The sequence below is a fragment of the Polyodon spathula genome, chromosome 19 (genome assembly GCF_017654505.1).
Source record: "Polyodon spathula isolate WHYD16114869_AA chromosome 19, ASM1765450v1, whole genome shotgun sequence".
Classification (NCBI taxonomy): Eukaryota; Metazoa; Chordata; class Actinopteri; order Acipenseriformes; family Polyodontidae; genus Polyodon; species Polyodon spathula.
Window position 1 is genome coordinate 26390049 of NC_054552.1, and position 26934 is coordinate 26416982.

At 37.5% G+C, this 26934-nt stretch overlaps 2 protein-coding genes and 1 long non-coding RNA gene across 9 annotated transcripts in view; all 3 read right to left on the minus strand.

The window, feature by feature from the left end:
* Window positions 1-16: 16 nt before the first annotated feature.
* Window positions 17-10100, minus strand: LOC121294459 (putative ubiquitin carboxyl-terminal hydrolase 50). Of its 3 annotated transcripts, XM_041218158.1 has the most exons (7): window positions 9869-10100; window positions 6275-6481; window positions 5645-5840; window positions 4466-4684; window positions 2014-2156; window positions 1313-1445; window positions 17-1045 (listed from the first exon to the last, which is right to left on the minus strand). In XM_041218158.1, the coding sequence occupies exons 1-7, from the start codon at window positions 9925-9927 to the stop codon at window positions 851-853; spliced, it is 1152 nt and encodes a 383-aa protein (XP_041074092.1). In that variant the 5' UTR covers window positions 9928-10100; the 3' UTR covers window positions 17-850. The 3 variants fall into 3 exon arrangements, with proteins under 3 accessions (XP_041074092.1, XP_041074095.1, XP_041074094.1); XM_041218161.1 differs by lacking the exon at window positions 6275-6481; XM_041218160.1 differs by lacking the exons at window positions 17-1045; window positions 9869-10100 and adding an exon at window positions 6869-7239 and having other exon boundaries at window positions 1052-1445.
* A 260-nt stretch (window positions 10101-10360) lies between these two features.
* On the minus strand, window positions 10361-13546 carry LOC121295097. Its single transcript, XR_005946851.1, has 4 exons — window positions 13344-13546; window positions 12095-12192; window positions 11798-11874; window positions 10361-11166 (listed from the first exon to the last, which is right to left on the minus strand). It is a non-coding gene; the product is annotated as an uncharacterized LOC121295097 (long non-coding RNA).
* Window positions 13547-16288: 2742 nt separating this feature from the next.
* LOC121295129 (transient receptor potential cation channel subfamily M member 7-like) overlaps window positions 16289-26934 on the minus strand; it is a 42668-nt gene continuing 32022 nt past the window's right edge. For 4 of the 5 annotated variants that reach the window (XM_041219543.1, XM_041219544.1, XM_041219541.1 and 1 more), the window contains 14 exons: window positions 26157-26248; window positions 25954-26041; window positions 25222-25304; window positions 24564-24604; window positions 23164-23189; window positions 22994-23047; window positions 22769-22819; window positions 22604-22669; window positions 21827-22110; window positions 20857-20939; window positions 20226-20431; window positions 18369-18420; window positions 17856-17962; window positions 16289-17381 (listed from right to left, as the gene is read on the minus strand). In XM_041219543.1, coding sequence (XP_041075477.1) covers window positions 17251-17381; window positions 17856-17962; window positions 18369-18420; window positions 20226-20431; window positions 20857-20939; window positions 21827-22110; window positions 22604-22669; window positions 22769-22819; window positions 22994-23047; window positions 23164-23189; window positions 24564-24604; window positions 25222-25304; window positions 25954-26041; window positions 26157-26248 — 1364 coding nt within the window. In that variant the 3' untranslated portion in view covers window positions 16289-17250. Of the gene's footprint in view, window positions 17382-17855; window positions 17963-18368; window positions 18421-20225; window positions 20432-20856; window positions 20940-21826; window positions 22111-22603; window positions 22670-22768; window positions 22820-22993; window positions 23048-23163; window positions 23190-24563; window positions 24605-25221; window positions 25305-25953; window positions 26042-26156; window positions 26249-26934 lie in introns of those variants that run through there. The other variant, XM_041219546.1, reaches the window with a different exon arrangement.

Sequence of the window (26934 nt, forward strand, 5' to 3'; positions counted from 1 at the left end):
TTTTGTAGAGTCACATGCCATTGGGTTATTAAAAAGTCAGTTTTATCTTCCAACTTGGGCCTTGCTGTTTATCTTAAAATTAACCAAAAAGTAGGAATATACTGTGTTTATACATTAAACCCTCCTCTTAGATTCAGTTGTTAAATGGGGAATAAGCAGAATACGTGTGCATACTATAAATAAAATGTGTTATAAAAAGTTGACTATAAAGACAAATATTACACTGAAGCAAAAGCTTAGGAAGCCTGTCCCTCTTTATTATTGTGTATATTATGACAATTTGCTTATAAATATACTTTCGTAATGGAACGGTTTCCATTCCATGGAGCCACTTATCGTTTAGGATGCTGTTAATTATTCTCGGTGGCATTTGCGTATTTTATCTGCATTTCCAGTCTCGGTGTTTCTAGGCAGAGGAAAATGAAGCCGATGACTGATCTCATTTCCGCCTTCTGATTTCCTGGCCCCCCTAGTAAGTGTTCCTGTGTGACTGGGAGTCAGGAAAGGAAGGTGTAGGGATAGGATCTCTTCCATACATCATTCATCATACATCATTTCCAGTATCATAAAAGACACACTGCCCAATCCACAAATACAGGTCAACAAATACAAAAATCATCCTTTCAAAGATACCCCAGAACAGTTGCAAATGTTTTCAAAAAAAGCTTAACATTTAAATCCCATTTAGATGCTTGAACTCACAGAATAACCAATTAAATTTTACAATAGGTGCAAACATCATTTGTTTTGGGGGGGGGGTGCAATTCCTAAAAAATGCAAAGAGTAGAATGGGATGGTGCACATGTTTTATGGGGTGGGTGAGAAGGTACATTTATTTTTTTACGCATGATTAAGAAGTACTCAGTCTGAGACAGGGCATCCGGAAATCCTGGCAAGTGTAGAAAAGTATGTAGGCATTTGGAGATTGGATCAAGTAGCTGGGGATGTCGGAGACGATCTCATCGTCAAACCTGTGCCAGCGCTGGGTCACAGCGTTCTTGCGGTAGGCAGTGTAGTGCCCACTGTCTAAATCGCCACTGTGGTTCTGAAAAATCCATATTTGTACATGAGAGTTAATGCTGGGGGTCAGCCTGGTTCCTATAGTAACATTATAAATCTCAGATTTACTCTTAGTAGATTTGAATAGGTTGTAAGATATATTTACATCACCTTTGCAACGTGGTGGTGGTGATGGGGACAGTAATTATGAAGAGAGTAAAGATTTAAGTCTGATCAGACAAATAAAACCATTACCAAAAATCGATAGTAAGTTCATGAGCATTGTGATTTAACACTGCTACAGGTTACTCACCACTACTGCGTAAAGGTAGTATCTCGAATGACTTGATGGGGATGATGATAAATAAGGGGACAGATCTAGATTTTCCAATGAAAAGCTGACATCAGTCCGCAATTTCCTTTTCTTAAGTCCTTCCACTTCGAATCTAGAATAAAAATCTTAAATGAATTATATATCTGTTTCCCATGTATTACTGTTTCTTCTGACTCTTCTGAAAGCGTCATGCTTTGTTGGCCATGTAGAGCAAAAGTGAAACTCTTCTGCTTATAAATAAAACATAATAAACATTTAATTTGGGACTTGTTTTTTTCAGGATCAGGATTTTTTTAATATATATAAAAAAGATCCTTAAGCTTCCAAATAGAACAAAGCAACCATTTTTGAGATTATGTCAGTATAACACTATCAGAAAAGAGCAATATCCAAAATGTTGATTTTAAAGCATTTTTCATCATACTGTGAATTACACAGTTAAAAAGAACTTACATTAACCAGACTGTACTAAAAAACATATGCACAATGTGAGTTAGGATCCATGACATCAAGGGCTTTTCATTCCAAATATCTAATGTTTCCAATTCCCCATGCAAGATCTGCATTCCATTTCCTTTTTCAGGAACAGTAGCCTTTGCTGAGCTGCAGCGGTTCACTTGTTAGTTTTTCACACCCTTGCTATTTTATTCTTACCATAATCAAGGAATAAATATATTTACCTCTTTAAATGCAAGATGAGAATTTCAGGTGCTTTGGAAATGCTGGTCAAAACAGCAGTGTCTCGCTTTATCCTACAGCTGGAGCAGAGAATCTGGTTATTCCGTGTCAAAGTGTTTTGCTGAAAAAAAAGCTCAAGGCAGTCCTGCAGTTTAAAGTAAGCAGAAAGGTGTGTAAGAAGAACATTTTCAATGAGGAGCTCAAGGATTTATCATAGGTGGTGCAATATATAGTACACCCTGATATCAGTTTGTATCAGATGGAGATATATTATACATATACATATATTATACATATTTTAATGGAAGTGGCATGTTTAATGATTGTGTTTGAAGGAGAGGTGAGGGTGTTGCTTCCCAGTATTAACCTCACACATTCACTCCACCTAGCAATCGGATTTCTCACTGCTGTAAGGGTTTGGCTCTGCTCTCTCTAATTGGCTGGAATGGTTGTTTTGACTAAAGACGAGTGATGATGGGGGGAGGAATTTTATTGTGACCCACCATGTTTAGCAGCTGGTACAGTTTTTAACTAATTCTAAAAAGAAACATATGTTATGTAGGGACTTCCTTGATGTCATGCATGTTTAAATCAGCATTCCTCATTCTCATTCTGAAATTGTTTTTGTCTCTTTCATCCTTACTCTTATATTTAAAAAAAAAGAAAAGTTGGGTTTATGGAAAAGTAATTAGCATTGTGTTCAAAGCAATGCCGGGTTATTCCAGGCTTTAATTAGATGCACCTGGCCTAGTGGTAATTTTCCTCAGAATAAAACCTGGACTGACTCAAACTGCTATGAAATTCTCTATTAAAAATCTCAATCATGCAAGTGATGCTAAATAAATACCCACGTCCAACTACACTGATCAAAAGTATAAACTCAACATGCAACAATTTAAAAGATGTTACAGAGTTCATATAAGGAAATCAGTCAATTGAAATAAATTCATTAGGCCCTAATCTATGGATTTATCTACAGATATGCATCTGTTGGTCACAGACACCTAAAAAAAAAATCCAGTCAGTATCTGGTGTGACCACCATTTTCCTCATGCAGCTCAACACATCTCCTTCGCATAGAGTTGAACAGGCTGTTGATTGTGTCCTGTGGAATGTTGTCCCACTCCTCTTCAATGGCTGTGCAAACTCGTTGGATATTGATGGGAGCTGGAACACGCTGTTGTACACGTCAATCCAGAGCATCCCAAACATGCTCAATGGTTGACATGTCTGGTGAGTATGCAGGCCATGGAAGAACTGGGACATTTTCAGCTTCCAGGAATTGTGTACAGATCCTTGCGCCATGGGGCCGTGCATTATCATGCTGAAACATGAGGTGATGGCGGCGGATGAATGGCACGACAATGGGCCTCAGGATCTCGTCACGGTATCGCTGTGCATTCAAATTGCCATCGATAAAATGCAATTGTGTTAGTTGTCCGTAGCTTATGCCTGCCCATACCATAACCCCACAACCACCATGGGGCACTCTGTTCACAACGTTGACATCAGCAAACCCCTCGCACACACTACGCCATACACGCTGTCTGCCACCTGCCCGGTACAGTTGAAACCGGGATTCACCCATGAAGAGCACACCTCTCCAGCGTGCCAGTGGCCATCGAAGGTGAGCATTTGCCCTCTGAAGTCGGTTACGACGCCGAACAGCAGTCAGGTCAAGACTCTGGTGAGGACGACGAGCACACCGATGAGCTTCCCTGAGACGGTTTCTGACAGTTTGTGCAGAAATTCTTCAGTTGTGCAAACCGTTTCATCAGCTGTCCGGGTGGCTGGTCTCAGACGATCCCGCAGGTGAAGAAGCCGGATGTGGAGGTCCTGGGCTGGCGTGGTTATACGTGGTCTGCGGTTGTGAGGCCGGTTGGACGTACTGTCAAATTCTCTAAAACGACATTGGAGGCAGCTTATGGTAGATAAATGAACATTCAATTCTCTGGCAACAGCTCTGGTGGACATTCCTGCAGTCAGCATGCCAATTGCACACTCCCTGAAAACTTGAGACATCTGTGACATTGTGTTGTGTGACAAAACTGCCCATTTTAGAGTGGCCTTTTATTGTCCCCAGTACAAGGTGTATCTGTGTAATGATCATTCTGTTTAATCATCTTCTTGAGATGCCACACCTGGATGGATTATCTTGGCAAAGGAGAAATGCTCATTAACAGGGATGTAAACAAATTTGTGCACAAAATTTGAGAGAAATAAGTTTTTTGTGTGTATGGAAAATTTCTGGGATCTTTTATTTCAGCACATGAATCATGGGACCAATACTTTACATGTTTGTTTTATATTTTTGATCAGTGTAAGATGTCATACTGTTTCTAAACCCCAAATCTTCCACAACTGTAAACCAGCCCCTGGCATTACAAGCAAAGCAGGGAGTCAGACTCCCAGTGCAGAACACCACCTTGGTTTTTTTTTAATCAATTTCCTTACCAGAAGAGAACATCTACAGGCTCCAGGAGGAATGGGCAAGGACAGAATGGTAAAGACCTCATCGGTGCGTGTTTGATTGTCACACTGGAGACACAGCGTGACGTAGCAGAGCTGCCCTTCAAAAAGATGAGTGATGATGGAGGTCTCGCTCGAGTGATCAAAGGATTTGCCAGCTTCCTGCCTCTTCAGGCTTCCTCTAGGCTGCTTTCTGACAGTGGTCTGCGGTAACGAGAAACCATTTTCAAATCAATGGTCCTCCTGACCAATGAAAAGAAATGAGGACTGTGTGCCCGATTTGAATGCGCTGCTGCAACTAGGGTTACCATGACTCCATATAGACTGAACAGTGTGGGCTTTTCAACTCACATTGCAATGAATTCTGGTACGTTTGACCTGTCTCAGGTATCTTTCGCAGCAGGACTACACTTACCAGAATACATTGGGGTGTGAGTTGAAAAGCCTGAACTGTCCCAAACTGTTCAAGTGTACAGGGAATCATATGATAACCTTAGCTGCAACCCATAAACCACTGGACTTGCCAGGTGCCTGAACAGTTATGCATCAATTTAGTCTCCAGCCATAAGTTGGGGCAAGTGAGACTCAAATCCCTCTTGAGTGGCTGAACCAATACTCCAAACATCGATGTTATCACCTTAGTAGCATAATGTATTTCTATCTTTGTCACAAAAGATTTTTAGATAGAGTTTGACAATGGAGATAGAACGATTCACGCATGGTAACAGGGAGAGTCTACTAAACAAATGATGTTTAAATGAGTAACAGCTGTTATTTGATACCATCTTAATTTGATGATCCCAGGTGGGTTAATGTCATGTGCTCCTGCATATAACCTGTGTAGTGATTAGTGGACAAACATTGTACATTCATTTGAGAATGACTAGTATTACTCTTACCCACAATCATCTAGTTTAGCAGGATATGTGGCTAGTGCTGCAGCATCAGAACTGGTAAAGGCACTTTGTGTTTTGAAAGAGCCACTAGGTGGTAGCAAACCACACAAGTATTGGAGATCAACCTCCTAGCCAAAAAGAGCCATCAAAACAAGAAATGCTGCAGTGTCCCACAGCCATATTACATTGTATACTGAAATAGGATTCATTGGTGACTGTTTACTGCAAATGGAATTTGGACCATTGGGCATCAGATTGGTGTACTTACTTTTTTTAGAACCTCATGCAGTCTATTGAACAGGTAAAGCAGAAGCTCCTGTGCATCCTGTTGAGTGTTGCTGGCAAACTGGGGGTGCAGAGATCCAATGACAGTCCTTATTTCCACAGGAGATATGTGCTCATATTCACCTGTCCACATTTCTGTCAGAAGGGTAATGAACGCACAGACAGCGTCACACCTGCATCTACAAGCAAGACAAAGACAACACTCAGCAGAATGAATGTGCTTCAGAGAGATCGTTTTAGCTTACTGGAAACTACATTACAAATGTAATCCCTAACTATAAAACAACTACTGCCAAATTTTGAAATACTACAAGAAACGTAATAAATTCAAAACGACAAAGGTTTCGACTAAAAGCCTTTTTCAACGTCTTGAAAGTTTATTTTAACGTTTCTACAAACTGAGGATGCAGTGGGGAAAAACACTAGCCTTTCACCTGGGTTTGAATCCCCTCCTCTACCCTTGCCCCTCTCTCTTTCCAAGCTTTGTAAGGAAGGTCACATAGCTTCCGGGCTGTAGCCAGTACTATTATCACGGACAATCAATACTACAGTCACTAAAATACACAGAAAAAGAAATCAAGAAAGCTAGAGTATTTTGTTTCTGGGTACCAACCTGGCTAAATCTACCTGGTTTACTCTGGATAAAAGGTATTCGACTAGGCTTGCAGTGCCGGAGAGACACTGCAGCACAGCATTCATGTAGCAGGAGTTTCCCAAGTTAATCAGCCCCGTAAGTCTGGGGTAAGGACTCCTTCTCTGTTTGGTACTGGAAACATCTCTTTCAAAAGAGCAGCTGTTCTCTAAAGCTTTACATTCTTCACTGCACAAAAATAAAAGACAATTACAGAACAAGATGAAACTATACTAAGGAACAGCATTGTTATGACACAAATGTACAAATCGGAACCAAAATTACGAAAAGCAAACCTCATTTTTAGTAGAAGCATTGTTTATCCCATATTTAAAATGACACCTTCAATAGTGCATTTGAATGTTTTTCTTGGTATATTTTTTAAGTTTATTGTAAAAACAATACAAATAAGCTCTTATGTTGCTTAGGGACAAAATAACAGTCTTACATTAAGTGTAAAAAAACTAAAATAATTGTAAGTTTCCATGAAGTTTTGTTCTTATTCAACCAACAAAATTAGACAAGCGTAGCTGACAGCACTGATCTTTTTTGTAAAAAATACATTTAAATACAAACCTGAAGCCAATGACATTCTTGTCTACATTGTCTGCATTTATGGGCAGATCATTGCAAACTAACGGTGGTAAAAGTAAACTGGAACAGAAGTGCTTATTTGACAGCTGAGTAGCAAGAGCTTTTGTAAACTCGTACAAGGATATTGTGTTACTGGACTGCTGTGAACTCAGCACAAAAGAGCCGACGCAACCCAGGTGCACCACAAGCCAGAGAGCTTGCAGGAACATTAACTCTTCAGGCTCTGTTGAAAGTGGAAAGATGACAGGTCCAGTCCAGCCTTGCAGATGGTGATACGCTGAGCTTGATAAATCCTGATCTCCTTCAGTGTTAGAAGACGTGGAGTTAAAAACATATCCAGTCCAAAAACTTGTAAAATGAAGAAATATTCCAAAAGCAGCAAAGTGCTCACTTAATCTCCCACTCATGTAGGCAGAACTGTCCAATTGCACATGATACCCCTTATTGTAATAAGGTTTAAGAAGCTTGTGAAGTATGTGCACCACAAGAGGACTTTTCACTTGTTTATGAAGGTGATCGGCCGAATACAGGAAGAAATTACAGACATAGCCACATTCCAGATCGTAAAGAATCGCCACATTTAGCCCGCTGCAGATTGGCCCAGACTTAGCTGCTTGACCTTTGAACTTAAATGTGCATTTTCTGACACCAAGCTTCTGATAAGGAGTGTAGAACCTCTGGAGATTCTGGGTGAGTTTGCCTTGCAGATTGTGAATGGTTTCCCACTGTTCCTCCAGGTCTTCCTTCTTGCCTTTCAAATACTGCAAAATCTCGAGAAAGCGACCCCCTGGGAATTTGTCTTGCCCCTTTTCCACGACAGAAATGACATCTTTCATCCCGTCCTCCTTCAGGTCCTCAAACAGGCCTCCTTGGAGAGTGACGGCTATCCAGGACAGGAAGTCCTCGTTGTCAATTGCTTTCCACTTTTCCTTTCTCTTCTGGAGTTTGTATTCTTCCACAGCATGATTATTAACCCTTTCACAGAAAGTCTGGACTGTGCTGCTATCCAGCAACTGAAAGAATATCTCCTTCACAGATTGGGTGCAATGAGGTTTTGTAAGACCAGGAGCTTTGACTTTAAATGGCAATGAAACAACAGGTTTGACCTTTTTAGATCTGAAAAGTTTCTGGCTGCATAAGCTATCATGTTCGGAGACCAAACACACCATCTCCACTTCCAGGCACTCCCCTGGGACCCACTGTACCTCTTTGATTGTGGCAAAGCCTGTGTCCATAGCCATATCATATTGAAGAACAATCTACCGCTTTATTTCTTCATGCTTCCAAGTTAAAATACTCTTCCTGAGAAACCCTGAGAGATTCTGAAGTCTAGATTTGTCCAGCGCTAAACTTTAGAAAGGTGTGATCATTGCAAACACTAGCCCTTGACTGTCCAAACACACCTGTGATATCAGGGCCAGAAGAGGCCTGTTCAGACATGTTTGTTACACCTTTTTTGTTATAGGTTGGTTATTAACCTGTATTTCCTTTTCATTACTGCCAACTATAAACTCATGCAATATACTTAAATTATTTAAATGCTCTTTATGGCTGTAAAGATTTTTGACAGAGCTACAGAATATTATACTATTGTTTTGCTTAATATGGAAATGATATCTAGTTACATTTAGAACAACATGTGATTGATTTGGCGTTATAGACCACGCATAATTTATTTTATAGTTTAAACATATGAGAGAAGTGGAAATAGATTATGTTTGAACTATATTCATAGATTGTTTTCTACATTGTCAGGGCAGTGGAGTCAGTTTTTGTTTGTGTCTGATGTCCCAGACAACTGTATCTTGGCAACTGCTCATTTAAAATTGCAAATTCTTTTGTAGTAATTTGATCCAAAACATCACACCAAGAATTCCTAAAATATTTCTCAGGTTAGTCTTTAAGTTCTGTTACAGGTTGTTACAACATGTATACATTATTGTTTCTTTGACGGAATCAAATGCTCCACAATATCTACACATGAATCCAATCCTAACCTTAAATTACAATTTTACCCCAAACCTTCTTGTTCATAAAGGGACACTGTATGAAGAGGGAGTTTGTATATTATTACTGTACAATGACAATGGAAAATAATTGAAGTCTAAGAACACTATAGAGATGTAATATATGATGCCAAACAAAATGTTCAATCTTAGCAGCAAATATAGAAGTAATTCTACCATAAATATATTTTTAAATTATTAAACAATACATCAATAACACTTTAGCAAAAATTTTAAAAATTACCTTCCATTGGAGTACTCCATGAAGTTTTATCCTTTTTAAAATGTATTATTTTCATGTTTTAACTTCAAACTGTCTCATGAGCTCATCATACAAATCTCTGACCTCACAGACAATTATGACATCATCAATGGGATGTATTTACTACAGTATACTGCGCAGTAGATACTGGGACAGCATATACATTCAGTTAAAGTTGAGGATTTTATAAACTATAGAGGTTTGACCCCCAAAAAATAGATTTAGTTCCAATATTTACTTTTCAGTAAAATAAACATTTGAGATTTTAAAAGTGTTTTTATTTACCACTATAAGACATCCCACAAAGAATTGAATGCGTATTTATCTGTGTGATTATTCATGTTACTGATTTATCGGTAAGAAAAGGCTTCTTCCCAACACATCTATGTTCTCAGCAATTTCCACTTCGATTGGGGGATTTTTCAGGTGTGTGGTTGTAGCTTCTTTGAGATTCGGTAGTTAGCAATTGATTTGTACAGTAATTATTAGGACAGCATTCCGTACAAATTAAAAGGAGAAGCAAACTGTACTGGAAAGAAAAATATATATCACCACACATCGTCATAGCAACAGCCTGTCAACTGGGTTATTGATTTTACAACCACAGAACAAACATCCAACGTCAGAATTTATCCAACTGGTTTCCCAAATTACAAAATTAAAACTTAAGACAACATGGCAGGAATGTTTGTACCTCCATCTTAAATCGTTTACCTGTGTCCTGTGATGATCTTCTGCTTGAAAAAGAAACCTTTATATATCCTTAAGGGCATCTCTCTTTTATAATATTAGAACCCTCACCAGTACACCATGTATAACAGAACTCAACATTACACATGTCATGGTTTACATTCAGAAGAGTTCTAGGAATAGAATACATTTAATACCAGTATTCCTTTCTAACAATTTGAAACAAGCTGTGCTCAATAACCGCTAGTGAATGCTTGAAAAGGCTCTTCGCTTGTGTAGGCTTATTCATTTGCCATCACACCACCCATGCTGTTTGTTTTGAAGTGAAACAGACAATAGCCTTTCATTCATATCTTCAGAATGACTCAACCCCCACCCCATTTTTGCATTTCATTTGTTTCCTAAACGTGCAGTGAATTCAGATGGATTTTCTATATGGAAAATAGACAATTGTGTTGTTTCATACACATCAATAAAAACAAAATAAAACAAAATGATCAAAGACAGCAATAGAAATATTTGTATATATTTTTTTTTTTATTGTCAAGTACCAAATTCATTTTAAAAAATAAAAATAAAAAAGTGGATTACTATTAAGACAAGCATGGGAAATAGTAATATATTAGTTGTTACAAATACAGAAGGAAACACGCTACAATAATAACATTTGGTAGTCTGGGTGTACGTTATTAACCACTCATAGACTTTCCACCTAATTCATATTAGGAAATCATTCATTTGTGTTAAACCATGAACTCGACGTGCTTTTTTATGAGCAGGGAATGTTTACTTCAAATTAACTGGATTTGAATTCAACAGAAAATGTCTGTTCATAAGCAACAGTATTTATAATAGAGAGTCACCTTCTGCTACATTTTTACCATACAATAGGAAAAAACAAACAAAAACACACACACACACAATTAAAATATGTAGTCAGTCAGCATAGAAGAAACACACAAACTACAGAGCAGCCTTCACTGAACATTAAATTCTCCTCCATCCAGTAAATTAACTTCGCAGTCTGCTATAGTTTGTTTCTTTTACTCATTTACCTTGCTGAATTACTCTACTTGACAGAAAGCTCAAGAAATGCATTCCTCAATTCTAAATGCCTAGAGAATGGGGTTCTTGTTTCTTTTCGTGTTCGCATTGCAGGTTTAAATGCAAACAGTCATCCTAAGAACCGCGTCCCAGATTAAAATGTAGGAATTATTTCTTATTTTCAGGAAGCAACCATCCTACATCACAACACAGTTCTGCTTCTTAGTGATTTTAGAGATGGTTTCTCCACGGCTGGCTTTCTCAACCGCATCGAGGATCTAAAACAAAGAAGAAAGTGCAAAGCAGATTTTAAAGTCTACCCAAATTTTCTTGATAAAAGTCCAAAGATCCCGTTAAATTGTACTCACTCAGACCACTTTACACACTGCTTGTTACAATATCACATAGCCACTACCTAATCAACTGTGCCATTGAATCTTTAACATTTGAGTTATTCTACAGCATTTAAACTAGAGCAAAATAAGCACTGTAATTTGATCTTATGAGTCTGTTGTAAAGTTTTGCTATTCTTTTTTTTGTCCACTGGATCCAATTGCTGGAATCACAGTACTACCTTGTTTTAGAACTCTGAAGACTCTCACTCAATTAATCCACAGAAATGTGAATGTTTGTTTTTAAATCATTCCATTGATGTACTAGGGAACACTGTGTTAGTGCAGGCAGAGGACATGAAGATTATACTTAAGGCAAGGAATGAACTATACCTAGAGCTGACATCAATGATGCAAGTGTTCTATTAAAAATACAGTAACCCTAAACACCAAGCAAAGGGTGCCTCCCCTGTCCTAGGGCTATCAGTCAGCAGGGTTGTTTGGAAAACAATTCTTTACATGCTGAAAACATCTTGCAGCCCCCAGTTTGGGAATCACTTCTCCATCATTAACTTACATCTTCAGCATAAGGAAAGCCTTTTGTTTCCAACTTGGAGAATATCAGCTGGTCATTCACGGTGATCTCAAAGCTGGCTGTGGATGGGAAAAAAAGTTTGTATTATAGTTTAGCATTTTGAAACGTTGACTAAGTTTGTGCGGCTCAGGTAATTATTCAATTATACAGAGCAGCACCTGTTGCCCCCAGTCATCTAGGTATCTTAGCATATTTAAGAAATTCTACAATTTAAGGGAAGGCATTTTCAGAACACACATTTTTATAATTGGGAGGTATAGTCAATAAATGTAGCCTTACTGCTTCTTCCTTCGGCTCCGGTGACTTCGGCATCAGGAACATGCTCTTTGACCTTTTTGGCAAGTTCCCGATACCGGGAGGCGTACCCTCATTTCCCACTGACAAAAAAATCCCACACAAGACAATTAATACATAAAAGTAGGAGCATTAAGTCATATTCCAACTCTGTGTTGGTAAACTTCAATAAACAAACATCGTAGCATATAAAATGCAACTCCTGAGGAGGGAAGGGAGTACAAGGTTGGAATTATAGTCTGGCTGTGAACAAAAAACTCGATTCACTTGTGACATCTGGCTCAGTTTCTTATACTACCCCACAATTACACGAATATGTACAATGTCTTGCATCATTCTGAAGCAAACGCTGCAGGCACATTTACAAACATACAGTAGCAAGAAACTACTCTGAACCATTTTTAACAATGCCTTCCTGTGACCAATGTGGTGGTTTCAAGTTTTAAGCTATTGTAATTCAATTATTTCCATTCTTTATTATTAAAAAAATAACAAAGTTTTAAAAAGCAATACTGTGGGCCAGACAGCTTTCATCAGACTTTAGTCAACAGATGCTGAACATCTGACCTCAAATCGGTAAATTAATGATACAACCATTTAAAATGACCAATCCGTATATTCATCAAAATAAATGCACGGTGCTATTAAAGCACAATGCAAATATTTGAAAACATACATACTTTTCTTTTATAAATCACACATTTCAAAGTTACCTTTAAAATTGAAATACATTTTACTCCCACAATATTCGCTGTACATACCCAAATCAATCCAGTTTTATAAGTATTAATAAACTTTTTTTTTTTTTTTTTTAAACCACATTTGCCTTCTTAAATAATTTGACATTACCAAAAACGCCCGTTGTGTTTTTAATATTTAAATGTTACTCAGTATTCAACACCATAATTCTGACTCTCGTATTTGAACTGCAAACCGGTTTTACAATGGTTCGATTGGGGGATTTTTCAGGTGTGTGGTTGTAGCTTTCTTGAGATTCCGTAGTTAGCAATTGATTTGTACAGTAATTATTAGGACAGCGTTCCGTACCAATTAAAAGGAGAAGCAAACTGTACTGGAAAGAAAAATATAAATCGCCACACATCGTCAATGCAACAGCCTGTCAACTGGGTTAATGATTTTACAACCACCGAACAAACATCCAACGTCAGAATTTATTATATTATAATAAGTACAAACAATTGAACTAGCGTTATTTACAGTTTAAATCGCTTACCAGTATTCTACGTGTACTTTTATTACAGCCATAACTTCCTGCCACTGTCCTCGCTACTATCGTCTGGTACTTTGTTTAACTGTGGATATCCTCTTGCGACCAGCATACGCCGTTTTATGTTGCAAATTATGCTGAATCACTTGGAGGGTGAAGCAGTTACCAGGGCTGCGTTCAGTAGGCAGAGCACCACACCTTAAAGATCTAATCCTTACCTGTCACGAACGTCTCAGAAGAGGAGAAACCGGTTATTGTGGCAAGTGAACTGGGAGGAGTAAAGGTGACTCGGCAATTTCCAGACCAATCACCAAACAATTATAAAAAAAAATAAAATAGGGGAGGCTGGGTTGGTTGTCACACGGGTTGGTTTCACAGTACTCATAGCTATGAAATTAGATGGCGAAGTCAGGTGATACTAACACGGAAATGTGTGTTCTATTGTCTGGAACTCAGCCTTCTTTTAATTTGAGGTCAATCTAACATAAAGGTTAGCACATATTTCATTTTTTTTGCATACCCAAAGTGAAAAAATGCAGATCTTGCTATTTATGTTATAACTCTTAGTAGTATTGGAGTTTGTTTGAACTGCTGGCCATGTTAAATGGAACCAGATACTGGCTAACTGTTGGTGTACAAACAAAACTAGTAGGTTCTCCCAGTAGTACTGAGAGAATTAAATTATCATGTAAAGTCTAGTTGGGGCAGGTTGTCATACAGTTTTGGGGGTTGGTTGTCACATGTAAATCCTATAGGAAGAAGTCTTATATTTTTTCTTTATTTTATTTTTTTTTTACACCAAAATGTGGGATATATATTTCAAATATATATATAGGTCTGTATTTTTTTTATGTTCACATAAAAAGTAAAAATACCACTTTTTCTGTCATTGTACACAGTAGAAACTTTGTTATTTAAAAAAAAAAAAAAAACTAAAATGTTGCATTATTGTCTACTGTAAAAGTAAGAACATACGATGTGACAACCAACTCCAGTAAGGCGCATTTTCAACCATCTAAATATCTTATTTATTACAAAGTTATGCTGAAATGAAAAACATCAATTTGTACGTGAAGAGTTATTCTTCAATATAGCGAGGAACAGAACCTCGCAGCATGTCACCAAATATACCATTGAACTGTAGATTCTTAAGAGGGTTTCAACCAAGTCAACCAATTAGGAACTCTGTTTCACACTCAGGGGTGCAAATATGTCGACATGGTTATTTGTTCTTCTTAGCAACCATAGATGGTATTTTCTCATTTATTAGGACTGGACTACTCACACGACCGACACTCATTCACAAGAGAGAAGGTTCGTGTGAGAAGTGGCGAGGCGAGCTCGAGTAGAATGGGGTTTGATCATTTAACACTAGTGGGCTCTCTGGTGCTAAACGTTCAAAACAGTTAGCACCACATTTCAAAAAGATTTGTGGCACTGACACTCATACAAATTAAACTCCCACTACTAGTTTACCTAACTCATGTGTTTCTATAAAACCGTTTAAAAGCCTCGCTGCCTGCAAGTAGGCAAATTATGGGTACATAGGTTAGGCTGTTTTCAGTATTTACTATCACTGTACATGTTTTTGTAGCGCAATTACAGATGGTACTTCGTTTCCAATAACAAATGCGTTAGCTGCCACACAGGGACCAATTAGAAGATGTACTACAACAAGGAGCACAATCCAAAAGGGGGTTCACCAGGCAACACAGATACCATGGACACCGTTGCGTGGGTTCAGAGTCTTGAGTTTCACAAGGAGAGACATGGATCACGCCAAGTAAAATTGAGCAATTAATCTTGAAGCTTACCGGCCTGTATACATTTATCCAAGTGTACAACCTATCAAGCAACAAATCACCCATTGTGTTTAATGTATTTCACTTCAGATACAAATGAAAACAAATCTTATGAGATCGGCTTTTTACTGTCGTTTATTATTCAAATTTTAATTATATATTATATAATATATATACACACACACACACACCTTCCACAGCAATTTGAATTATTTGCAACCAATGCTGCAGAGCAGCAGCACAGTGGACCTTTATTCATTTAATGATCACGGTCACACAGACATGTAGTTCAGCTAAAGCCATCCGTTTCCAGCTTTGAAAATGCAGACTGTTCCTAAATAGGGACCTTGAAGCTTTTGGAGAAAAGTGAAAGGACCACTTTTTGGAGTTTTGCCAGCAAGACTTTGGCCACATTTAAAGGGGCGACTTTACTTCAAACAATTTAATTAAGGAGAGGAAAATAACTCCTCCTTGCACAGCAGGAATCTTTACAAAATACAGTCCACAACTCTGCCAAGGCTGACAACATGGTTATCAAGCACAGCACCAGTGTAATATGGAATGTAGTCCAACATATTTTCCCAGCAAGCATTTGCATGATTTTAAATATGCAGAGAATTACCACAAGTGCAGAAATGTAGAGGCAAGCAGCTAAACTTATCTTTATGAAGCATACACAAACCAGAGACTGATAAACTTAAAGCACAGCAAACATCAAACAATGCATTAGAGTTGGTGCAATGCAGGTAAAGGGGCTTGCTTTATGTGGTGTTTAATATAAAAGGGACTGAACTATTGTGGATGCTTATTGAAACACAAGGCAGAGCATGACAACGACAAATAACGTGCCAAGAAAGGGAAATGTGTGTTTGCAAATTATATTGAAATAAGGCTTTGTGTGCCACAAGAAGATTGTAAGGCAATTTGTTTCCAATTTTAAAATCACCACACATCAGCACTATTTGTTCAAGATATGCAGAACAGAACTCTAACCATACTTGTACATCCACCAGATCATCACCTGGCATATGCTTCTCTTGTAAGGGGTATATAGTGCTGCCACTGTAAAATCAGTTACAGAGATTCCAGTGTCCTGCAGAATAACTGAATTGTCCTGAAAATAAAATTGTAAATTAAAATAAACAGAGGTAATTCAAAATGTGTATTTTATTAGATTAAAAGATACAAAATTGTATACAGTTTTTATTTATACTTTCAGTACTATGGTTCCCCATTCCCCCATCTGCATAAAATAACCCATTTTATAACCTATTTTGTTCGTGCCAGATAACTGTATCTATAAGATACACTAGATTAAAATATGTTTTAGAATACATTTTAAAAAGACAATAGTACCTTTGCAACTTAAAAACCCTCGCCTTTAAACAGTTTCCGGTGGACAAAGTTTTCTTTTTAAACTATTCAATTACACAAAAAAGTTACATTGCAATCTGCCCATATCATACAAGATTTTGAATCCATATTATACTGTACCACAAATACCATAATCCAGATATTTCTACATGATTTTACATTATTAAAAAAAAAGACAGGATTGTCCCCTTTCAAACCTGCCAGAACAAAGACCTCTAAGGCAATGCACTTATTGTTTTTACTTTATACAAGGCAACTTCTTTAATTCAGAACAATAAATACACCACCATCTATACAGTAAGATTGTACCAATTGATAGCCGCTTTATATGCTATTATTTAACAATAAACACACACTATATATATATATATATATATATAAATATATATATATATATATATATATATATATATATATATATATATATATAAAGATATTTAAAAAGTACATTTTTGCCATTTACATAACTTAAAATCTTTGTGGTTCTTCATAATTGCACCTGCTCTCTAAATCTGTGCTGCTAGCTGTTGTCCTGAAATACAATGTATACATATTCGCTTGTTGTCATGTTTTGTTTGTTTGTTGTTAAGTCCTAAACTTTCCGCTCTTTGATATCAAGATCGTGCAGTGCCTAAAACAGGTCATTTCCACCTGTAGCACCTGCTCTCTTTCTTTTCATAAGCACTCCCAGGACAGAGCTTGTTACCTACTCCCCTTTATAACACTGGCTGCTTCATTTACAACATGAGACGTATAGAATGCTTGGGCTCTTTGGTACCGCTTCCAGGTTGAATGGACACCTCTGGTGTGTCGTCTTGGGACAAGGTGACTTGAACACTGTCTGGTGTATAGTCATTCCTCTTCAGATCTAAGGGAAACAAGAGAGTCCATACTCTGTGTAAACTCTCTATTCATGCAATGCTAGCATACATAAAAGCACTACAAGAGATTCAGAGCTACGTTACAGTGCTTAATTAGAGGCAGTATAGGATTACTTTTACTCTTCTAAATTGTTGTCAATATGGGATTTTTTAAAAACAAATTGTCACAAAAACATTTCTCATTTATTAATTTATTTTTAAAAGGTGCACAATTCTATGCAGTTCTATGGGAAAAAAATACAACATTTAGGGGTTATAAGTAGGAAGGGAAAACATTTTTGGCTTCAAGCCATATAATACATGCTTACCAAATATTTTATAATAAAAGGATATGTACCCACTGTCTCATTGCTGATTTCTACCGGTCTGAAACACATTAATTCACACCTTACATTTTGAAATCCCCTCTATTCGCTTCAGCTATATAGAGCAGTGTTTAAAAGTTAATGAGAAATTCCTACCAGGAAGTTTGAGTTTCCTGCAGCAGGAATTGCAGTGGTGTTTTGCCCGAAAGTTTTTAATGGCATCATCTCCCAAGTTTGCTGGTCCAAATACCATGTCATATGACCTGTAAACAAAAAGAAAATTATGTCATTTTAATGCTCCTTGTCGCCGCTTTGGGTGATATATTAATTATATATGAGAGAGAGAGAGAGAGAATCTGATAGATGTGGACCTGGTACAAAACTGTGTGGTGCATCACTGACTGTCAATTATTTTTCTAATGTTATCTAAAGTAAGATGTCTACCTTGACTATTTGGCTGTTTGTCTATTAAACAGTTTCAATGTAAATCTGAACCTAGTTAAAACGGTGCCTTTCGCTTTGGCCTCACTTTCAACTAAGCTATTTCTCGCTAGTATTCCATTAACGTCTTTGAATTACTTTCAGCAAATTTGCCACACACACAGCAATAACTACATGCAGCGATTTTGTTCTAAAAAAAAATGTAATTAGTTTTCACATTTCTCTTACCCCTTTTCACCACTTTTTATCACAGATGGATCAGTCAAGTTTTCACCAACACCTATTGAAAAAACAACAAATAAAAAAAGGTGGATTATCATTGCACTAATAAGCAAGAGTATCAGCATGTTTGATGCATTCGACTCAAACTGAAAATATAAGAACAACATACACTACCGGTCAAAAGTTTTAGAACACCTGCATTTTTCCAGTTTTTATTGAAATGTATGCAGTTTAATGTCTCAATATACTCCAAAATTAAAGCAAACAAATAAACAATTGGAGATAAAAAAGAAATCATGGAATTGTTTTGTTTAACAAAATTTAATCTAAATTTTTTACTCAAGTAGCCACCTTTTGCACATATAACAGCCGAACACACTCGTGACATTCTTTCTACAATGGAAATCAAATATTGTTCGGAAAGTTCTTCCCAACACAGTTGCAGAAGTTCCCACAAATATGTTGCACTTGTACGTTGCTTTGCTTTCACCCTTCTGCCCAGTTCATCCCAAACCAGCTCGATGGGGTTTAAGCCTGGAGACTGTGTTGGCCATTCCATGATTTGAAGCCTATCGTCTAGTTCTTTTCTTCTAAGGTAGTTCTGACATAAGCTGGAGGTATGTTTTGGGTCATTATCTTGCTGTAGGATGAACCCCTGACCAACTAGGCATATACCAGAGGGTATTGCATGAGGCTAGAAAATGCTGTGGTAGCCGTTTTGGTTCAGAGTGTCACTCACTCTGTGCAAGTCGACAACTCTGGATCCAGCAAAAGAGCCCCAGACCATCATGCTTCCTCCTCCATGTTTGACAGTTGGTGTGACACACAGAGGAACCATCCTTTCACCTACTCGACGGCGTACAAAAACCCTGCACGATGAACCGAAGAGTTCAAAAATTTTGATTCATCGGCCCATAAGACCTTCTTCCAGTCTTAAGTAGTCCACTGGCAGTGCTTCATGGCCCAGGCAAGCCTCTTTTTCTTATTTTGCCGTCTTAGCAATGGCTTTCTTACTGCCATTCGACCTATCAAACCTGCAGCTCAAAGTCTTCTCTTCGCAGTTGAAACTGAGACTTGCTTACTTCAACCAGTGTTAAGCTGTGCTTGAAGCTGTTGTCCTGCGAGCTGCAATCATGCAAGCTGTTGATTCTGTTGTGGCTTTGGGTCTGCCAGACCTCTTCCTGTCAGAGTTTCCTCCAGTTTCCAAGTGCCTTTTGATGGTGAAGGAAACTGTACTCACTGACACCTTGGCTTTCTTTGCAATTTCTCTAAAGGAAAGACCTACACTTTTAAGGGTTATAATGGTATCTGTCTGTCTTCCTTTGTTAATTGCCTTTTTCTCGCCATGATGATAGCAATATACTTCTTCCTGCAGTACAACACTGTCCAAATAATGCTTAAGAGGGTGTAGTAATACAGTATGTTCCAACACTGCTTTTATACAGACAGAGGGTTTGTAAGTAATCAACAAAAGTTGGAACACCTACAGGAACTGTTAGCATCAACTTTCAAGGCTTAATTTACTTCCATTGCTGCAGAACAGCTGTAAGTTGTTAACCCATTACTTGTTCCCTGAAAAAGGCCTTTTTGTATAACTCTGAAATGTACATTATTTTTCAGTTTTTGGTAACCTAAACTTTTTTTTTTTTTTTTTTAACCTCTGGCAGTTTACCGCTTACCTTTGTACCATTTCAGGTTATTCACTGGACTTGAACTGCTAAAAGTTCAATAAAAACTGGAAAAATGGGGATGTTCTAAAACTTTTGACCAGTAGTGTAGGAATTTAAGAAACATGTACAAATGAGAGGAAGCCATTCGGCCCACCTAAGCCTTCTCGTAATACCCAAGGGATATAATGAGTACCTTGCAGGTCCAACACTAGAAGCTCCCCCCTTGTATACTCGTATGACCAGTGGCTGAAGGCAAGCATGGTTTCTTCCAGCATGTTGGTTGGAACGATCTCATCTCCATTGTTGTTGTTGAATTTCCTGAATTCTCCAGTGATGCACTCCTCGATAGCAAACCACTGGCCAGCTGAGTGGCAATATAACAAGAACACCTCCAAGAACCTTCAGAAGGGAAAAAGCCAATGCAACAGCATATCAAATCAGCTTCCAAATAATAAATCAGCCTTTGTAATAAATGATGTTGATTATTACCTGTCCCATAATCAATTAGGAAACTGCTTGCCTCTCAAAGTCATAGATCCACATGTAATACAATTCTTTACAAACCCAATATGCTGCGAGACAGTTCTTGTGTGGCATCTGGAACCATTCCATCAACATTAAAACTGAATTTGCCAAAATGCATCTGATTACATCTTTAATTAACTCATATTTTCTACTGGTTTTGTAACAACAACGTGTAATTAGTAAAAGTAAACACACACACACACTATATATATATATATATGCCCCCACATCCCATGTGTCATAATACTTTATGTATGGTTGTGTATATGTATATTCCCAACTGGTTCAATTAAAATTACCTTGGAGAATATGGAATGGTCTTTGGTTTCATCTGATTGAAGGCAAAGGTCAGTTTTTGAGCAGCCCTTTGCTGCTGAATTTCCTGCAACCAAGAAATACAATTACTTGAAGGTTTTTTTTTTTTTTTTTAGATAACTAGCTGCCCATCTAAATAAGCTAAGACAGAATAGTTCCTGCTAACTATGTTTATGTTGATCCTAGGCTTGGCTGCCTGTAAAGGCACACACGCTTCACATATGAAGATCTGGCATCTATCCAAAGGTAAATAGCATGGCCAACAGTCCTTCAAAGGGAACAACCCTCACAACGACTTTATTCTATTTAATTATTCACTCAATATTTTTAAGGTATTTTAAAGTGCTGCAAAAATATAAAAGGTTGGAAGGATTTACTTCTGTTACACGGGAAGGGGTGAGGAGCCCTCTTGTGGTCGAAGAGCACTACAGCAACTGACCATCCCCGGTCTTGGGGACCACATTTGTCTTCTGGTTTTCATTCCGACTGAGCTGTCAATTACTTAACGAAACCCTTGATTGAATTAATAATTTCTTAATTAAACCTTTCACTTGTTTTCAGCTCTTATACAGTCACAGATTTCAAGTTAGCTACAACGTTTTACAACTTGAACTTTGCAACTTTTTAGGAGCTGAGAACAATTAAAAAAGGTCTAATTAAGCAAATGGTTAGTTCAATTAAGGGTCGTTCAGTAATTCAGAGCACAGTTGGAATGAAAGTCAGACTGGGGTCCCCATCATCAGGGTTGGGAAGCCCTGTCTAATGCATATAGCTAAGGCAATACAGCTTGTATATTTTGCATATCATATATAGTTTATATAACAAAATAAATGCCTATATTGTTCTATTCCTAGGCCTAGGACTCCTAAGAATTATCCATAACTATAAGACAATGCAAGACAAGCAGAAATACTATATGTTTAAGACATTGTCACAGAATTGTCTGAATCTTACTCTGAGACAAAGGTGCAACACAGTCTCGTCTTTGTAGATGCTCTGCCAGGTGTTCACAACTTCAGGAAGGAAGGACTTGATGATATAGAGATGCCCTGGTTTCAGGAGGTCATATTCTGACCAGGTGCATGTAACTTTCAAAGCTCTCCTCAAACCCCCTCCCATCTCCTCCTTGCTCAGGAACTCGATCTTAGCAGAGAGTCCTCGCTGGGACCAAGAGGACATGCTGTTGTTTATGGTGTTGGGAGAGCTCTCCTCCAGACGGTACACTGTGACAGGCTCACCTGAACACAGTTTGAAGAAAAGACACATGCAATTAATGCCAAGGCACCTCAAAGTGCTTAGCACATTTAAAAAGACTGTTACCTGGCAATACTGTGTTGAAAATATTACCTTCATAGGTGTATCTTCTAAATATGTTATCAGTATAATGACACTCAATAACCCCCTCTGCCCACCCCATTAAAGTGGCATGCAGCAGTTGTGCCAGCAGCTAAACTACCTTAGATAAATGTAAACAGATTGGTAAGCCAACAATGTTTGGTTTTTGAAGGAAGACCACAAAAGGCCAAACAATGGATTAAAATGAAGTAATATGAAAATAATGTACACCTGCAGTGAAAAATAATTAAAGAAAGAAAGAAAGAAAATGAGTTTGGTTTTTAAAATCACTGGTGACTTTTCCCTTTGCAAAAATCCTACTGTACTATAGCAAACCCAAAATGCATTTTACTCATTTCATTTAAACATACAATGCAGGAAGAAAAAAGGTTTTACCTCTTGGTTGGACTGGGATAAATGGAATACTCTGAGCTAACCGCATCAAATTATTCCTCTCAACAGCTGTATTAAAAAGAACAAGATTTCTGTAAAATCATTTGCTTGGAGACAGGTATGTGCTTCAACTTTAAAATTTCAAAACCGTAAGTTAAAACAACTGACCTGAGAATTGATAACCAATGTCCAAGGTTGGCTTGAAAGGAGAACCAATAGCTTAAAAAAGGCAAGGAAACAAAATGATGGGATTTCAAATAATGTAGTTAGATGACAGTGTTCCCTCATTAAGAAACCATCATGTAAATCAAACCCCCAAATCTGACAGCTTTGAAAAGAAGATGATTTTACATTTGATGGGATACACTGTGAAGCACCAATTCATATACTCACAGTCTTTTCTTCCCCCGAGATGTGCATGTCGAGATGAGTAAAGGCTTGCTGCAACTAGAAACAAAACACAAAGTAAATAATGCATACATAACAGAAAATGTATACTGAATTTAAACAAATACAGGCACAGTGGGGTATATAAAAAATAAAAATAAAATATTAAGGCTTACCATTTAAGGTTTCTTCTCCAGGGGGTCTGCAATAAAACAAATTATAATAAATTAAGCAAAATTTTCAATGGTGAAGTCAAATGAACACAGTAAGTTTATTTTAAGGAGTGATCTGTTCTGGATCTTTAATGCAGGAACTGCTGATTTTTCAAGTATAAATGCTACAAATAAAAATTGTGTGTGAAGTCACAAGGTCAACATCTGCATATCCTAAAGTGAAGTACTGTAGAACGCACTAACCAAGATACAGTACATTCAGCATAAGAAAAATGGTACCAGTGATAAAGCAACTAAGTTTTCAAACTCAGTGAACTAGATGGGGGTTGATCTAATACTGCCACACATTTAAACCCTTAAACTAGGACACCAAGAATTTTAACATACTGTATTTTTACACCCAGACTCAAACCCACAGTTGCATTTTCATTATTTTAGCATAGACTAAGTAGCATTAATGCTGGACAACCTAATGTTACCATAGGCAAGGTAGTCCAAGACTAGTGCTGATAGGGTTCTGTGAAACCAACCACTAAAGAATTAATCTAAAACTGAAGCAGTATTTGTCTCGGCAACTGCAGATTAGCAGTTTTTGGTCAGTCATTTTAATACAACATAGCTCTGCTTCCAAACCCTAGCAGCTTGCCAAGTTCAAGTGACTGTCTAAATGTCTTTTACTGAATAGCTGTTTTGTTTTCTTTTGCCATGGAGACCCTAATATTACATTGGCAGCTAGCCATCGCTACCCTGTCTACAATTCTTTCCTTTTTAAATCCAGCACAGGGAATGCTCAGAGCACAGCTGTACACCTTGTTATATTGCTAACTAAACATGGTGTATCACAGGAATGCAACCATAAAAACAATTTAAAAACTGCTTGGCAAAACGTGACACGGAATAAAACTCATTTCTGTAATGTTTTTTTAATCTTGCTGCAACCAGGTAAATTCCTCATTAAACAAAAACACCTGCCTTCCAGAAGTCTCAGTGTCACACACAGGGGATATTTAAGGACAGTTTTTAGTTCTGTTGAATAGACAAACATATCAGAGCTCTGAGCACCTGTTGGCAACAAATTCCCCTTTGTACTAAGAAATGGCATCCAGTTGGTTAATGTGCAGCCAGTTACCTGAGCACCTGGGCGTTTGCCAATTACCACCAGTCCTGTCAAGATTCATCCCCAAATCTAGTCTATGTGGAGTGATGGGATACTAATTGTCAGACATTAAAAGCAGCTCTAAAGCTTTTTCTATTTAGGAAAGTCATCTGTAAAGTTTGTCAAATGTATAGAAAATTCTGTCTTTGTCATTTGTCTGCTATCAAGTACTTATGACTACTTTTTTAAATCAACAGTGGGGGGGGGGGGGGGGGGGGGGGGGTTTGTGTATGACATCCATACTTACAAAGGACTGCTTGCTGCTGCAGATTTTCCTAGTATCCAAGCCTAAATAAAAGCAGAAACCGCAATAGTTATTTGACACTTGAACGACATAAAAATGCACTTAAACATTTAACAGAAAAAAAAACAAATGGAATACTCAACTAGCATACATATATACTGGTAGTTATCTTGTTACCTTACAACAGAAGACTCTTATTGCCAGTAAATAAAGCAAGCAATACTATTATCATTTATATGTAAATACATTCGCAAAGTGTACATGCTTTAAGTAAGGTACAGTCATTCTAAATTACTTATTTGGGTAAACACTAATTTGTACGTTTTCACACAGGTGTGCAGTATGTAACTTTACACTGTGTGTTAGGATAGGCCTAACACCACAAAAAATATGTGTCTTTCCATGAGTTGGGTATAAAAGGATATCAGATTAACACATTTTCACTGCAGGGCCACGTCTTCGTTTGTCTGAAAACACACTGCAATTCAGGATCCACAGAAATGCCACAAAAAGGCAGAATTAATAAGAGTAAATTTGTTTGCTTTATTATAGCCTGTGTTTGATAGATTTTAGGGCTACTGTACATAGTCTTTAGAAAAACATATTCCTTTTGTCACTATTACTTGAATTTATAAAGGCAGCAGCAGTTAAATGTACACACCGGCAGCAGCGACGCTTTCTGACCCTCCTGATGTACGTCTTCAGCAGAGACTCTGCTTCGATCTCTGCTGCTCCTGCTGAGCGCTATTCAAAAAGAAACAAGCCCATTTGAACCTCCTTGTGAAGCACATATCAAAGAAAACAACAGTGTCAGTATGAGGCTGAATGATTCAAACACCTCCTTTACAAAGGAACAAGAAAGGGATTTTGAAATTAAAGTGGAAAATTGCTTTGTCGCTATTTGACAAGGTAATGAATGACAAGGTTATTTATACCATTTCAAAGTCCTTTCCTTCCAAGATATAAACAAAACAATCTTCAGAACACTTCAAAAAGAACATAGCTCACACTTGTGTGTTAAAGATAATTGCTGCACCAGACAGGTGATCTGTATTCAACGTAGACAGTGTTTCACTAATGAATTACAAAACTAAAGGTTTGAATCAAACATCTGTTCGCATCAGTGCTTATGTGAAAAATAAATACATAAATAAATAAAACCCAGTAAGATTAATTCACCAAGGTAAAATTTAAATCAGCAGCGCTTTTGAAACTTCCCCTAACAAAATAAAATCTATTAATGATTAATTCTAATTGATAAAAAATGATTTGTTTTAGTTGGGGCTAAATTGCCAGTAGAATTTTTTTTTTTTTTTTTGACAAAATGATCTAGTTTATTCGATTTGCTTTACTTTTTTACAACTAGTACGGCAAGAAATAAATTAGTACTTACAAATGAGCGACACAGGGTTTCTGTCAAGTTCGGTAAACCCGGCATATGAATTGACCGTCCTCATTTGACAATCAGGATGATACCCACCCTAGGATACCAGAATAGCAATACAAATGTCAACACAGCCAGTATCGGCATCATTTTTTGACATTGTGCTCGGCTACATTAAAGTATTTATGAATACAACAGCATTACAAGCTTACCATATCTTTGTCCTTAGGCGGAAATAAATCTTTGAATTTTCTAGCTGCATCTTTTGTGGTTGATCTCTGGACTTCAAGGGTGTCTTTATGACCTTAAAAATGGATACTTCTGTTAAAATGACACAGATCCACTTAAATTTAAAATATCAAATCACTGGGTTCCTGACTTGAAATGCAGTTACCCCTATACCTTTCAACCCATGAAAGTAAACAGGTTGCTTGACTTTATACCACATCTTGTCTTTGAACATATTTACTATTGTTTTGATATTTTCATCCACATGTTATGGGTCAATACGGGGGAAGATCGTTCCTAATGCAGTTTCTCTGCCGACCTCTCAAATTGTTTTCAGTGAAAAGAAGTCCCCCCACTATCTGCACTATTAGTACAACACACATTACCTAGCTTGGTGAAAGTCTCCTGTTTTTACACTGAAGTGCACAGCAATGTGAAAACAAAATCATCAGTAGCAAAGAGAGATAAAGTGGTGTATTGCATTAAGGAGCATCTGTCCACTTCTGGTCCGGAACATGTAGAAAGAATATATCACATTGAGCAGACTAGTGGATTAGTATTGTATCCACTATACAGATTTTTTACCCTGACCTTCAACTACGTCGCCCCCACCTACAGATATGGCCAAATGTTTTGCCTCACCCTATAGAATTATCTAATTTTGCTTCATAAAGTCAAATGAAACCTGCTGAATTATGGTTACATTAACATACTGAATCACATACTGCTTTATAGTTTTCCATAAACTTAAATGAAAAAACT